This window comes from Vanellus vanellus (assembly GCF_965231255.1).
Source record: "Vanellus vanellus genome assembly, chromosome: Z".
Classification (NCBI taxonomy): Eukaryota; Metazoa; Chordata; class Aves; order Charadriiformes; family Charadriidae; genus Vanellus; species Vanellus vanellus.
In genome coordinates, this window is record NC_138908.1 from 187,710 (window position 1) to 201,687 (window position 13,978).

General features: G+C 42.8%; 1 protein-coding gene across 1 annotated transcript; it reads left to right on the plus strand.

Annotated features, from left to right (window-relative positions):
• The first annotated feature begins 9,432 nt into the window (after nucleotides 1-9,432).
• ZBTB5 (zinc finger and BTB domain containing 5) lies at nucleotides 9,433-13,978 on the plus strand. Its single transcript, XM_082497929.1, has one exon. The coding sequence runs from the start codon at nucleotides 9,620-9,622 to the stop codon at nucleotides 11,642-11,644; it is 2,025 nt and encodes a 674-aa protein (XP_082354055.1). The 5' UTR covers nucleotides 9,433-9,619; the 3' UTR covers nucleotides 11,645-13,978.

Consider the following 13,978-nt stretch of genomic DNA (forward strand, 5'->3'; position numbering starts at 1 on the left):
CATCCTCCCTGACAATAGGAAGGTAAACTGTGAGTTGAACTATATATAAAACTTGGCTAAGGAAACACCTCAAATGAGATGCTGTAAGTTCAACTGTCGGTCATGAAAGTCAGTAGGTGCTTGTCAGAGAGACACAAAAATTGCCTTTTATAGCCAGCACTCACCATATTGTCACATACACAAAAGTGATGTAACACTGGAGACTGCTTTAGTTGTATGTGGCAAATCCAGAAATCACTTTAACTGCTATTAACTAAAATTCAGTTTGAAAACACTCTCAGAGCAGAGAATGCGCACTCTCCATGTTTCAAAGTCACAAAACTTGAAGATGTGAAAGAAAGTTGAATTCCCTTTCGTCCTGCCTCTACCCTCGCACTGTCCTACTGACTTGTTAAAAAATACTCTAAAATAACACTTGTATCACTGACTCCTATTTAGAATTATGTTTGTATTTCAGGCTTCGGGTGGCTTTATATGACATGCATTATTTCAAGCACAATGGTTAACAACAGTACAAGTGTAATGTAATGTTTTGTAAAATGTAATTTAAGCTAAGAGGAAAACAGTTATTAATATTATATTGGCACACTCTCAAGTTTTGTCTGTATGCCAGGGATTCCTGCAGGCCTGGTACCTAGACTATCAAATGCATTTAATGCAGATTGTTTGGAGTGGCGTTTGAGGTACAAGTAATAAATTGTCCTTCATTTATCTGATAAGAAAAACCCAAGTACCTAGTATAAATTTTTCAGCAGTGTGTTTGTATGTGAAATTTCTACTGAATGGTATAGTTGAGGCAGCTTTTGTTGTTATTTTTAGTAACACAAAATCAATTACTTTGCAAGCTTTTTAAAAGCTTCTTTAGGGAGAACTTGAGGTTGCATTTGATTTTTTTTTTGTTTGTTTGTGCATGTTTGAATTCTTGACAATGGCTCGGGATTGCAGTATAATCTGAACTGTGTCCTTTAGTATTGGACATAGTAAAATTTGAAATAGATCTTTATTTGGAGTTACGGTTTTTCACACTATTTTATAGTGAGTTAATGTCTTTTTAAAGAAGTGAGAGAAAAGGTTTTGATTCTACAGTAGTTTCAGTGCAGCTGTACTTAAATGCTTGTCTTGTCCCATCTTGCCGCAGCGTGAGTATTAAAGCAGAGAGATTTGATGGAAAAAGGGGCTGTAAGTCCTCATAATATTATCAATGCTAATCATTCAAGAAATAGAAAGAAACCATATGAAGAAATTACTACATTTACAAGTAGTAGAAATATGTGCTAATAAAACTTGAATTCCTATGGAAAAATCTATAGTGCCCCTTCTGCTACCTGCCTAGCTGGGCAGATGGCAGCATGAGTTCCTCATTCATAGCTTTGTGTGCAAACTTGCCAGCTGGCTGGTTTTGGTTTGGTGTGTTTTGTGTTGTTTAAGAGAATAAAGGAGTTAATAATTATGACTGTGAGAAGTAGTCCTTACAAATTTGGCTTCTTCTGTAACTAGACACCAGCTTCAACAAAAAATGCTGGAATTCAGTATCTTACCTCATCTCTGTTAAATTTGGTTGGAATTAACAGAGAGATTCTGAGGTTAATAGCTAATGGGAAGTTAATAAGGCTATGTAATTGTAAATTGTAGGTCTTTTTTCCTAGAATTTCAAAACACTTGCACATCATCTTCCCAATTAGGTATTTTTAATCCTGATATGGAAGGCATAGTTTAAGAAATTTAAGCCTTATCTTCAGCCACATATTTTACTATGTACCACCATGAATGTTCAGTTACGTGATCAAGCTTCTCTGCACAGCCCCAAGGGAGCTTTGGAGAGGCAATGGCAGGAGGGGGGGCCCAAACAGGACCCTGTGGGGCTGGTCCCAAACCCATCCCTGGAGCCAGTCCTTTGTAGCCCATCTCCGTAGGCCCAAAGGAGCACAGGGGAACAGGCAGGAACCCAAATCAAGGACCTGGAGGAAGGAGTACTCTGTCCAGGCCCCTGCCAGGGCTGTCCCAGCAGAGCTTCTGCCCAGTGTGCTGTCATGATCCATCATGGTGAGTTGTAGAGCAGCTTTGTCAGACTAGGGGGTTGCTGCCCACTGCTGGGACACATGAGCTGCAGGGAAAACCAGATTGGGGTCCTACAGGACTTATCATGGGATGTTTAGGAGAGGAACCAAAAGTGGGGCAAGGGAGGAGTTTAAGGGATTTAGGGAGGAACAAGTGTGGAAATACAGAGGGGTAAGGGGATGAAAAGGGCCAGTCATGAGTAGGCAGTTGGCTGGTTGGTGCACTTGCCTGGCCATGTCCTGCACCTGATCAGCGCCATCTGTCCTGCTCCTTATTAATTTCCTTCCTGGCTCTGCCCTGGCTGAGGGTTCCATGGTTGGTGTGAGTGCAGCCATAGGGCAGAGGGTCCCTGTGTCCTAGAGGTGCTGACTGGAGCAGGCATAGGTGTGTGAGTGTCTGATGGACAGTGAAGATCGATCTGGATGAGTCGGTGAAGTGGCCTGGGAGAAAAGGGGTCTGTGGGTCCCTAAGGACAGCTCTGGGTGCGAGAGCGCCTTTATCTATAGAGACAAGAACATGGCAAGGTCAGCTGCAGGACCAGGGGAGTCCCGGTTGGCTCTGTGTACCTGTGACAAGCTGTACCGGCAACCCCACGGTGGCCATGAGGCCTCGCATGCATCCAGACTGGGGATGTGGAGACTGGGACCCAGGGGGTAGCTACTGGAAGGGCCAGCTGCTGGAGGCTTCCACCTCATACACAGAATCATAGAATCTCCTAGACTGGAAAAGACCTGTATGTATGTTCTCACAGGTGGACTTACATCCTGTCCGGCCAGAGAGGGGAGCAGGACAAGGGCTCTGGTACTGCCCGTGTTTGTGTAAGTGCTGGGTGTCTCAAGTAGTGTATACGTGTGCTCTGTGCATTTTTGCCCCCTGGGAGTGCATCTTCTCCCACTCTCCTGCTGGGACCTGGTGATGTTTAGCAGCAGCAGCCTCGCCTCTCTTGGGCTGTTGGATCTGCTGTGGTATGTCATCCTCAACATAAGAAGGACATGGACCTGCTGGAGTGTGTCCAGAGGAGAGCCACAAGGATGATCGGACAGCTAGAGCACCTCTCCTATGAGGAGAGGCTGAAAGAGTTGGGGCTGTTCAGCCTGGAAAAGAGAAGGCTCCGGGGAGATCTTATTGCGGCCTTCCAGTCCCTAAAGGGGGCCTAGAGGAGAGCTGGGGAAGGACTTTTTACTGGGGCATGTAGTGATAGGATGAGGGGGAGTGGCTTTAAACTAGAAGAGGGCAGGTTTAGATTAAATATTAGTAAGAAATTTTTTACTTTGAGGGTGGTAAGACACTGGAACAGGTTGCCCAGAGAGGTGGTTGAGGCCCCATGCCTGGAGGTGTTCAAGGCCATGCTGGGCGTGGCCTTGGGCAACCTGGTCTAGTGGGAGGTGTCCCTGCCTGTGGCAGGGGGGTTGGAACTCAATGATCTTCAAGGTCCTTTCCAACCTAAACCGTTCTATGGTTCTATGTTTTCCTCTATCAGTGAAGAGGCAAGTTAAGTATTTAAATATTTACTGAGTGCACTTTTTATTCAAAGGTTAATTATATTTTTAAGCGTATAATCAAAATGCTAGGGAGAAACTGCTTCCTTATTAATTTTTACCAAATCGATCTTACATTAAAAAAACCCACAGTTGTCTCCTAAACCTCTTCTGAAAATAGCAAAGCAAGCCATAAAATTGAAAGCCAGAGAGGTAAGTGTATATAAAACTACGCCTCCAGTGACTTGTGGTTTAGTGGTGGCATCTGAATATTTAATAGCTCTCAATTGGTTCTTCTATGAATCTACGTAATGGCTGTTGAATTCACGCATACTTGCCTGTGGCAAGGAGTTCTACAGCTTTACTGTGTAATGTGAAGGAGTGTGTCTTTGGTTCTGACCCTGCTGGTTTCATTTCATAGGCTTTAGTCCAGGCACAGGCAGAATGGTTGTTTTCTATTTGGGATTTCATAGATGTTATTTCATTGCTTGCCCTTAAAATTTGCCTGGCTCTGGCTATTTGTATTTGTAGTAAAACTACTTGTAGCTAAACAATTTGGTATAGTTTCTTTTCACTTGTGGTCATTTCTTTGATTATAAAACTAAGCTGTTCCCTTTCCCACTGCTCTCCAAAAGGCTGCTGGACTTGATGTTTGCTGTTTGTACCACTGATGCCTCCCCTGAGTCCCACTGACTGGATCTCATTCAGCGGAAGATTTCGTCTAACATTCCCTGGGCCCCTGGGATGTGAACTGGAGCTGGCTGTGAGCCTCACAAAGGCTGCAGAAACTGGCACCTGAAACCACTCACTACTCAGTTGGGAGCATATCTGTCCTTCTTCTGAATAGGCATTTGCATACTGTGTGGTGGGATGCCACCCATCTCATGCCAGAAATTTGACAGGGGAATGATGGGGGTGTGCAGCCCATGGGTGGTTCAGGGCGTCATATGGCCAGCTGTTGTCAAAAGGTGAGGTATCACTGAAGCAGGAGGGGAAGACAGACCGAATGTGTGTATCCAGAAATATGCCACTTGTATGTATTTTGATATTGACTTAGATGCATTGCATGTATTTAGTAACCTGAAGTAGCTGATACCTCACCAAATGTTGTATGTGGATAGTAGGCAGTATATATGATTCAAATCTGGTTTTATAATTTTCAATTGATCTTGTACAAGAGCTCAACTTCACTGCGGCATCTGTGTTTGTTGTGTCTGGTTTGAGGACTTCAGCCTTTATGGTGTAGTAAAAGTTAGATACCAAGCCAAATTGCTGTTATTTGAAGCAAAACTGTCTTGTTTCAGGTGCGCAAAGAATGCAATCGCTTTTGGTGACTGTAAGCAAGGACTCTCCCCAAATTCTGAAATCACAAATCATTGGTCAAAACAATGACTCCTGCCTGTCTTCTCTGTTTCACATACATATTGCTGCCTAGGCAGAAATACCTTGGACCATCCCTGTAACCCATCTTGGTTATGGAGTCCAGCTCAGTCTTTTTACAGATGTGAAACCCTGTCCTCATGTTGCTTGGTGTTTTCCACCTCCAGTCTTTTCTGGGCATTGGTTCGAATGTGTTATTGCATAACCTTCCATTTGCACTACCTCCTGGGATTGGCTTGATAAGGGCAAAGTGTGAGCTCTCAAGTATTTTATATCTTTACAGTGCATTTCCTAAAATGACCTAAAGCAGTGCACAGACTAAGAACTGCTTGGGTGCTTGTGAACAGCTTGCTTCTGATGACCCTTGAAGCTGGAGCAGTCTCTGCTGGGCCCTGTGCTTCTGAAACGAAGGTACAAGTAGAATGATTTTGTTCTTGGTTGCATCCAGGGCACAGCAAAGTACTCCTGTCTTAGCTGCCTTTGTAGGTCATGGTCCTCGTGGTTCAGCACTGCTGCATTTTGGGAAGTCACTGTAGTTAATACTGCAATGCCCTCCAGTTGTGGCCCTTAGGGAAAGGAGATCTCTTGCCTCTCCTGGTGTGGTGGGTGCCTGGCATTTTCCAGGGTGTCTGCTGGTGCGCTGTTGCGTTGTACACTCTGCAGATCAGCCCTGCATATAGCCATATGACTGTCAAGTGGTTCCCTGGAGCTGTCACTCCCGACTGGAGAGTGAAGCAAGAAGAAAGTCAACCAACATCCAGGCCCTCAGGAGCACACTGCTGTGATAGTGATGGTACTCTAAATGGAGCGAGAGTTTCTTTGTTGCTCTGGCAGCTGTTGCATCCCCCCACTCAAAATTCCCCCTGGATCCTGTGGTTTAGTCCTGTGAAGCCCAGGACAGACAGTTATCTCTGGCATAGCACCTCACCTATCTCAGAGGTGAGCAAAAGAAGATAAATGAAGAATTGTTTAGTAGTCTCCTCTCAACGTTCTAGAGACACCTGGCTGGAGGGGAGCTTTCTTTACAGAGGAGGTCATCCCTGCACGGCACGTGCTGGAACAAGGGAAGGCATGAGTTTAACCAGGTGTGCCCAAGCAGCAAAGGCAGACAGCGATGGAGCAGCACTGCTCACAAAGCAGACCTGGCCTCTGCCATGTTTCTGCTGCGACTTGTGGATCTTGTCACAGGCTTCCCCTCTTCCTTTTGTCCGGCTGGCTGAGGTCAGTGAGTTTCAGGGTCTGCTCTTTTGTTCTTCCCTCCTACAGCCACCAGGAAGCATTTCCTCACTTTCCCTTGTGTTATACTTCTCTCAGAGAAAATGTGTAGAAATAAAAACTGTGCAATTCCAAAGTTTGTCTTGTTTACCATTTTGTGTTTGAAAATTTCATCTTATTTTTACTGTCAAATACGCATTGGTAGTGAAGGATAAATAAGATCAGCTATTATCTGTATTCCTATTTATTATTAAAAAAAAGCAGCAAACTAATTCTTCTGGTTTATTACATAACTTCATTTTATAGAGGTAAATTAAATCTTATTACGGTGCTTATTTCAGGCATTCAGGCATCATAGCCTTAGTCCTGCCAAATCAGGGGATTTTTGATGCCACTGGAAATCCTGGACTCTCACCATTGCTGAAAACCATGAAGTGTAATTTATTTATTTCTTCTTTTTAAAATACACAGGAATCAGTTACAGTTGGAGGCAAGAGATTTTTTGCCAGCAGAAGTTTTGGCTTTTCAGTGTCTAGGTCAAACTGTGGTTCTTTGCAAGCCTGTATCCTTTGGAGAGGGGCAAGGTTCTTTGTCCAGTGGATTAGGTGGTGAAATCTTTCTCCAGCAAAAACCTGCAAAGTGTATGTTGTGTGCCTTGGAGGAGGAGGTGAGTGAATGCCAGCTGCCTCTCGGCTGGGGAAGAGCAGCTGTTCTTGCATTAGCTCCAGCTTTGTAGCTGAGGCAGGCAGGGGCTGTTTCGTGTGAGTTTTTGTGACCTAATGGTTTTTGGTTTTGCGCTTTTATGTTAGTTTGCTACATCTTCTGCCATCGATTCAGATGTCTTTGCCTGCTATACTACCGATACCCTTAATTTTATGTAGCCCAATGTTAATCCAAGTGTAGCAAAAGCCACGGTCTTGAGCAGGTGCCTTTGTTTGTCCAGGTTGCCCCTAAGGGATCTCATAAGCCCGGGAATCAGAAAGTGGTAGCTGTTCATCACACAGTAGTGTCCGTAGTAGCCTCAAGACAGGCTAAAAACGGAGAGTATCTGCATCTAAGGCCTTCCTACCTGATAGTTGTCTGTAGTTTCTTGTCCCTGACAAAGCAAAACTTTATTAATGTTTTTTAATGATGATAAGCATTACAGAGCACTATTACTCTGCCCATCTCTTCCTTAGCTATTGGAGACACTTGCAGGTTTTGACTGAAGAGACTAGTATTTCAAGTTCAACACAGTTTAGAGCTATGGGCCTAAAAGAAAACGGGGCCTAGCTTTGAACCCGTGCTGGATGGAGAACCCAGCCTGTGTTCAGCTCGTCCTTCTTCTGCTGTGCTAGCAGATGGTGTGACTGGGAAACCTCGATCAGCCCCAGGCCCAGCATGAGCATCCTCTGGGGGGATTCAGTCTGTCACACGGTCTGGTGCAGGGAGTGGGAGCAAGCGGGGTTGTTGTGCAGGGAGCAAGGGCACGCAGAGCATGTGTTAATTTCATTTTCTAATGAGAAACCTAATCTCATGCTGCTTGCAGAATAACTTCTGAAGCAGTTCAAAAGTGTATTCTTTATAAAAGAGGGTCAAGAACCTTTCTGCTTTCCCTTGACATGTTAATGGTGGTAATCCAAGGTGGGGCAAGTTTGCAGATGTACTTTCCTAGTTTGAGCTGAGTTGCTCCTGGAAGACCACGCATCTTTCTAATTCTACAGCTGCCTGCTTATGCATGCCTAAGTGTGTAAATCTGTCAGTGATCATCTGTGTATGTCTTGGCTTTTTGACCTTTACCAACACAGTCTTACAGCAGTATGTGTCTTGAAGGTGGTAGTCCTCAGCCTGCCCTGCCTTGCAGCAGCAGAGAGCGCAGAGCTTTGGGCTGCTGCAGGCTGAGGGAGCCTTTGTGACCATGTGCTGCTGTTGCTCCATGCCTTCAATCTTAGGAATTACTCTTTGCATATCTGAGGTTTTGCTTTTCCTGCTGATCCTTCCAAGGAAATAGTTAATCTCTGTCCATCCAAGTGAATGTGATTGCAAAGTAATTAACAATCTACACCAACAGCTGTACCTGTTTTCTTCTGAATGAATGCATGTACTTGGCAGCCACTCTCTCTGGCCTGAGCATACCTTCTAAGCAAAGTCGCTGCATAAAGTGAAGCACCTGCAAAGAGTTTGAAATACATTATTTCTGAGCAAACTCTTATTTACTGGTCAAATGTGACTATGGGAAGCTTTGTATGCAGTTTACTCATATAGCTTGTGACCATGTATGTATGCAAATGCAGCATATGGTTTGTTCACAATGTGTGCATCTGAGGACAGAATTTATAAATTGGTAGGCTCACATTTGATCCCTCTTCAAAACTATAATTCTTTCTGTGTGACCTTCTATTTTAGCTGCTTTACAGACTTGTGTCATGCGATACTATGGTATTGCTATTGAAAAATATATGTGAACACAAATGTGTGAGTGTATGCCCTATACATGCAAACTTTCTGTTCCTCAAATCTTATACTTTGTTGATTTGTCGTGAGAAAAAGTAGAGGTATCATGAAAAGTCACCTATTTAGTTTTAAGGTGAGTCTACTAAGATTTGACTTATGTTCTGTTAATGGAAATTTAAGAAAAAACCTCTGAGTTTGTCTCGTTGTCTTGTTGAGTAGGGTGTCATTTTGTCCAAAGCTTCCCATAACTTTCTGATGGACCAAGAAGGCTCATAAGGAATAGCAAGTATGGAGATGGCTCTTAATGCTGCCAAACTTTTCTATTTTACTACCATTTTACTTATGTTGTGGGAAAAACAGAGGACTTCCAGTGCACCCCAGCTGATAAAGTATAGTGAATAAGAAAATTGTATTGCACTTTGGATAGCTAAAGGTGGCAGTTTGAGATAAGAACTGACCACTTGCTCCAGTTCAGAAGTGTCTCCCTTCTTTTCCATTAACTTTTTTTTCTGTGTTTCTATGCTGAAAGCAGATACTTGAATGACAATTCTGCGCAGTAGCTGAGAAAATGCAGAAAGTCATTTGCAGAAGGTGAAGTGGGATTAAATGAGATGAGAATTAAAGTTCAGACTTTTCAGTGGGAGGTTATCTAATGTGAGCAATTTATCAAAGTTTGCAGTAGATTATTCACAATTAGATTTTTTAAAAAAAAACAGGATTAAATGTTTTACTAAAGAGTGTGTTTTAGTTTGGACAGGAGCTAACAGAGGTGAAATGACCTGTGTTAGTCAGATGCTGAGGCAGCTGCTACACTAGGTCAGCTCCATGGCAGAACCTATATTGTCTTCCTCGTCCTCCTCTGCAGGATTGCCAACTTTGATACAGTGTCAATGGGGCAGTGGTAAATCAAGATCAGTTATTGTTCATCTGTCTTTCAGCTGACATATTTCATTTTTAAACCTGTTTTCACTGTGGTCTGAATAAGACTTTAGCCATTTTTAATAATACAGTTTTTTTCTGGTGTTTATTTTTATTTTTTTTTTTTTAATAGGATCATGGATTTTCCAGGACACTTTGAGCAAATCTTCCAGCAGCTCAACTACCAGAGGCTTCATGGCCAGCTTTGTGACTGTGTCATTGTGGTGGGGAACAGGCATTTCAAAGCCCATCGCTCTGTTTTGGCAGCATGTAGCACACATTTCCGAGCTCTATTTACTGTAGCAGAAGGAGATCAGACTATGAATATGATTCAGCTGGACAGTGAAGTGGTGACAGCAGAAGCTTTTGCTGCTCTGATAGACATGATGTATACTTCTACACTCATGCTTGGGGAGAGCAACGTTATGGATGTCTTGCTGGCTGCTTCTCACTTACACTTGAACTCTGTTGTTAAAGCATGCAAACACTACCTTACTACTAGGACGCTGCCGATGTCTCCACCAAGTGATAGAGTTCAAGAGCAAAATGCACGCATGCAGAGGTCTTTCATGCTCCAGCAGCTTGGACTAAGCATTGTGAGCTCTGCCTTAAATTCCACTCCAAGCACAGAGGAACAACCAAATACTATGAGCTCCTCAATGAGAAGTAACATTGAGCAGCGCACTACTTTTCCTATCCGTCGTCTCCACAAACGTAAACAATCTTCTGAAGATCGTGCCAGACAACGCATCAGGCCTTCCATGGATGAGTCTGTTTCCGATGTGACTGCAGAGAGCGGGCAGTCAGTAGTTCATTCACGAGAAGATTTCTTCTCGCCAGATTCACTGAAGATTGTGGACAACTCTAAGGCCGATGCTGTTGCTGATAACCAGGAGGATAATACTATTATGTTTGATCAGTCTTTCAGTGCTCAGGAAGATGCTCAAGTGCCCAGCCAGTCTGACAACAGTGGAGGAAACATTTCACAGATGTCCATGGCAACCCAGGCAACACAAGTGGAAACCAGCTTTGACCAGGAGGCTGCTTCTGAGAAGAACAACTTCCCATGTGAGAATCCAGAGGTCAGTCTGAATGAAAAAGAGCACATGAGGGTGGTGGTGAAGTCTGAGCCCTTGAGTTCCCCAGAGCCTCAAGACGAGGTAAGTGATGTCACTTCCCAAGCAGAAGGCAGCGAGTCTGTTGAAGTAGAAGGAGGAGTAGTGAGTGCAGAGAAGATAGAACTGAGTCCTGAGAGCAGTGATCGCAGCTTTTCTGACCCACAGTCCAGTACTGATAGAGTGGGAGACATCCATATTATGGAGGTGTCAAATAACCTGGAACACAAATCTACATTCAGTATCTCAAATTTTCTAAATAAAAGCAGAGGTGGTGGCTTCGGTGCTAGTCAAAACAGTGATGACAACATTCCAAATACCACCAGTGACTGCAGAATGGACAGCGATGCTTCTTATCTGATGAGTCCAGAGTCGGGGCCTGCCAGTGGCCATTCATCCGCCACCGTCTCTCATGTTGAGAATCCATTTACTGAGCCCACAGACTCTCATTTTGTCAGACCAATGCAGGATGTGATGGGTCTCCCCTGTGTGCAGACTTCTGGGTACCGGGCGGCTGAACAGTTCGGCATGGATTTTCCACGATCAGGCTTGGGCTTACACTCCCTGTCAAGGACAATGATGGGCTCAGTAAGAGGTGGAGCTAGCAGCTTTCCTGGCTACCGCCGCATAGCCCCCAAAATGCCTGTGGTGACCTCTGTCAGGAGCTCCCAGCTGCAAGATAACTCATCCAGTTCCCAGCTGATCATGAATGGGACCACTTCTTTTGAAAACGGGCATCCGTCGCAACCTGGTCCCCCACAGCTGACGAGGGCATCTGCAGATGTCCTTTCAAAATGCAAGAAGGCCTTATCTGAGCATAATGTCTTGGTTGTAGAAGGTGCACGCAAGTATGCATGCAAGATCTGCTGCAAGACGTTTTTGACCTTGACAGACTGCAAGAAACACATCCGTGTGCACACGGGAGAAAAGCCTTACGCCTGCCTGAAGTGTGGCAAGCGGTTCAGCCAGTCCAGCCACCTGTATAAGCACTCCAAGACAACCTGCCTGAGGTGGCAGAGCAGCAATCTGCCTAGCACTTTGCTTTAACCTTCTCCACCCTGGGCCTGAAGGAGAATGCCGGTGCAGATGCCTAGCTCCCTGAAGCACCACAGGAACATGAACACTATTTTCTTCAAGGCTGCAGGCTTAGAGGCTGCTCTTGTTGGTCAGTGAACACTTAATGTGTGATTGTGCCACACACACAAAAGTCTTGGTTCTGTCAATTGGGGATATTACTGTACCTACCTCACAGGGCTGTTGTGAGGCTTAAAGAGCTGTAAGCAAAGAACTTGGAGATCGTCAGAAGTCGCACTGTGGATGTGTGAAGCATTACTGTGATGTACGTTCAGGCCTTGGGCTGATGGGGATGCAATCCATAAAGCTAAGCAGTTCCTTTGCAGGGCAGAGGGGTGAGAGTATAGTTATCTCATGAAGTATCACGGTTCAAGAATGAGAAACTGAAGTGCAAATTTCCTCTTCTTTTTTTTTTTCTAAAATATTTTGTAAAAGTGATAGCATTTAAATAAATTACCTGTAAAACAAGTTGCTGCATTATGTATGGACAGTGGTGCAAGAGCTGTTTACTGTAACTAACGCAGACTGCGTATCTTTAAAAGAGAAGAACACCTTTGGATGCACCTGTCTGACATAATGCTTTAAAATATGCTAATTATAAAAATAGTTCTAGGGTTATGAATGTATGTTTGGCTGTTTTGTAGTAAAGGACACTGTGTAATGAAGGTGCTTAAATTAAATCCAAGACAAGTAACTTTTGGACTGCCAGATGTATATATACTTTGAATACAGCAAGATCTGGATGTTTGACTGATTTTTTTCTGTAGAAACTTGTATTAAGTGATAAGTGAAGTACTGTTTCTTGTTTGTGCTATTCTTAGCAGTATTTTAACCAATTTGTATCTCCTATGTTAAAATTCTATATACACAGAAGTCTGAAAAGAGCTTGTCTTTGTCTGCATTGTTATTTTGAAGGAGAGAGATAATTTGTGATGGCTTTTTTTTACTGTGTAAGATAGTATCTTGCTGTTTCCAGATGCTGATAGTCAATCTGATCCCTGTTACTGTGTAAGCATATTGTCCTCTTCTGACACTTATCTTTAGGCTTTAATTTCCTCCTCTGTACAATTCTTTACTTTCTACTTACTTACTACTATGGATTGTTCCTCAGATCAAACCAGTCTGGAATGATCCTCATTTGCCATATTTATTTATGTCTTGATATAAAATGTGGTTGTCAAATCCAATCCTTCCACTTAAAGTAGTGTCATAAATGTACTTTTCCACATAAATTAAAAAAAATCTAGCATAAATTTAATTTAAAAAATAGCACTGTACACTTTGTATAGCAGAAATTCAGTGATCATTATTCTCCAAGTGAGTCATGTAAATCTTATTTTAATTTCCTCTTCTTTGATACCAGTGTAACTAATACTGTCTGCAGTCTCTTTTTTTTCTTTGTTGAAGATGCACATGAACTGGAGTTCAGCATATTAGGTTTCTAAATAAAATTTTGGAGCACTTCTGCTTATAAATGTTGCTCTACCATATAGGAACTGGGTCAGGGCTACAGCATGTCCACTCTGCTCAGGAGAGAGAGGATTTGCACTTCCTTGTATCTAAGTCATGGAGCAAGAGCTCTCTGTTAATATAAAAAAAAATCTGCAAACCTTCCCCTCTTTATTTTATTCTGTATAGCAAATGAATTCTGTGTGATGATATTCAGCAGTTTTATGGAGTTTGTGCTACCTAATAGTTAGCATTCTTAAACATCTTGGACTTATATTTGGATAAACTGAAAATAAAATCCTAATGTACACTCCTGTAGGTCATTTGGCAGGATGAACTATCAAAATTGTTGAAGCACAGAAACCAGTCATTGTCAGACCAAAGGAAATCTGTACTTGGGTTTATGTGAAACAGTAGTCCACTAATGAAGAAATGTGTCTTCATCTCTAATTACATTGCTCCACATTGAAAAAAAAATGCCAAATGTCTGTCAACATGTCATTTGCACCTTGAGCATCCAAGGTAAACAGGAACATGGAAACATAGTGAATGATTGGATTAATTCCTTTAAAATGCTAAGGTTTTGTTACAGGATTTATTTAATGGTCGTATTTCTGGCTTTTGATTTTATAAGCATTAAGGAAATGTGCTGCATTTTTTAAAGCAGTAGGATATGCCACATTTTGTTTGATAATAATTTTGATATCAGGGGACTAACAGCATTGAGCTATACTAAACAATCTCACTGAAACATTAATAAAATGCAGTATTTTGTACTTCAGTATTTTTTTGTGTTGCCTTATTAGTAACGTTCTGATTGTTTCATTGTCTTTGCATTTTTAGTGTTTTGTTTTAAAA